The sequence below is a fragment of the Triticum dicoccoides genome, chromosome 3A (assembly GCF_002162155.2).
Source record: "Triticum dicoccoides isolate Atlit2015 ecotype Zavitan chromosome 3A, WEW_v2.0, whole genome shotgun sequence".
Taxonomy (NCBI): domain Eukaryota; kingdom Viridiplantae; phylum Streptophyta; class Magnoliopsida; order Poales; family Poaceae; genus Triticum; species Triticum dicoccoides.
This window is the reverse complement of record NC_041384.1, coordinates 178,728,325-178,730,141: the sequence shown is the minus strand read 5'-3', so window position 1 is coordinate 178,730,141 and position 1,817 is coordinate 178,728,325. Positions and strand designations below refer to the sequence as shown.

General features: G+C 46.0%; 1 protein-coding gene across 1 annotated transcript; it reads left to right on the top strand.

The window, feature by feature from the left end:
• The first annotated feature begins 334 nt into the window (after nucleotides 1-334).
• LOC119267772 lies at nucleotides 335-1,191 on the top strand. The gene is made up of 2 exons (XM_037549213.1): nucleotides 335-515; nucleotides 752-1,191. Exons 1-2 carry the CDS (start codon nucleotides 368-370, stop codon nucleotides 904-906), a joined length of 303 nt encoding a protein of 100 aa, XP_037405110.1. The 5' UTR covers nucleotides 335-367; the 3' UTR covers nucleotides 907-1,191.
• Nucleotides 1,192-1,817: the final 626 nt, after the last annotated feature.

The following is a 1,817-nucleotide window of genomic DNA, read 5'->3' as shown; positions in this document are numbered from 1 at the left end:
CCGTCCCATAATATAAGAACGTTTTTGACACTAGTCTAGTGTCAAGAACGTTCTTATATTATGGGACAGAGGGAGTAGATGTGTACTCATTATAATCCATGAGAAATCAAATCAGAGCATAAATCTATTTGCATTCATTATCCTATCAGGCAGCTGATTTTACATTTTAAAAATGATATCACATCCTCCAATATTATTTGTTACTTTTTGCTTTTTGCATTTCATTCTTGAAATTGCTTGGGAAGGAAAAGGTATTTAACTACAAATAATTTCAGGAAGCAAGTGTGCTCTGAAGTCCGAACTGCCGAATCTCTTGTCAACTCCAGCAAACTAGCAGAGCCTTCTATCACCAAATAAAAGGGCTGTGATGTCGCTACGTCAGCTACTGGGATGGTCAGATGGAGAGGTGATGCGGCCGGAGTCAAAGCCGTGTTCCCGACTGATGCGCCACACTGCTGGTATCTTCTCAGTTGGTGGTGGCCTTGCTTTCTGGGTGCTTTGCCGCCTTCACTATGGTAATCCTTCCTGGCCATCCACATATTTTCCGTTTCAATATCTGGTCTATTCATCTTGAAACATATATTTGTTAATACTACCATCAAGGATGTAAATCTCATTGCTCCCGTATCCATATAGTACCGTGATTGTAGTTTTGGCCTTGTCATTAGCAGTAGTTTTGACCTTTTGGGTGTTGGTCCCTCGAAGCAATTCAAAACTGAAAGTATTTTGCTGGCCCTGTTTCATTATCTAGGTCCAAGGATAACGGTTCCAAGGAGTCTCAGGTGGGCATCCTGTGGAGCGATGGGCACGAGCGCGACGGCAGCCATGCTTGTGCGGCTCTTCAGCCCGGAGTGTGAACCACAGAACATAGCAGCTTTCGACAGACCTGAATACAAGCCTGCATAGTGTCATGGAAATCCAGGGCCAGGTCTGCCAAGCCCTATGCGAGTTTGCTGATTCGGCCCTTGGTGATGCCTTACAAGATGTTTATGCATAAATGTACCTCCCCTGAAATTGGACACCTCTATGTTTCCTACACTCTGGCCGCCGTCATTTTCTTCTGAAACTAGGAGCTTTTTGCATCAAATCTGGAGCTGGTACCTTTTGCATCAAATTTGGTTTCCAAAGTGGGGTAGTGATGTATTGCTGGACACATTTTGAGTGATGATAAGTTGCACTCAGTTAACCTAATGACTTCCGTGAGATACATAAACATACTACGATTTGACCCGATGATGTGCGGTAATAATAGGCGCTGGCCTTCAGTGTTTAAGCCTTGGTTACTACTGTACAGTATCTTATTTTCCAACTGCTGAAGGCAAGCCCGTTAATAAGATCTGTTTGTTCAAAAAGAAAAAAAAGGCAAGCCCGTTTACAACTGTACGTCTAGGACAAGGATCCGAGTTGATGCTTATCTTTTGGCAGTTATTTTTGGCCTGTTTCTTTACAGTTAAATCCTGCTAATTTTTATCGACAGTTACTTGCTTCTAATTAATCCTGGATATTTTAAGAACTAGAAGTAGACTCGGTGTTGGTATCGGACTTTGTACAAGTCTACATATAGCATATTCCGTCGTCGGAACGTCGTAGTTGTTCAGAAGCTCATCAAATCTTTCCTTCGTTTCGCGTCGCAGCAACGAGAGACGCTCTCGACGTCGCAATGCAGCTGGTGCTGTGTGACTGCTGCCCGCCGTGCGCGCCGGACCCGCGGGCGCGGACGGCGGCCACTACGAGGAGCTGCCCGTGTCGGTGCCGCCGCACGTGCCGCGGGGGCTGAGCAGGGACGAGGCGCCCGGGCCCGGGCTGGACCAATGGGA

Bases quoted from the DNA above. Each gene is read 5' to 3' on its own strand.
- LOC119267772 (XM_037549213.1), top strand. From the start codon at position 368: ATGTCGCTACGTCAGCTACTGGGATGGTCAGATGGAGAGGTGATGCGG. The intron at 516-751 runs GTAATCCTTCCT...TTCATTATCTAG, and splicing joins GCTTTGCCGCCTTCACTATG to GTCCAAGGATAACGGTTCCA.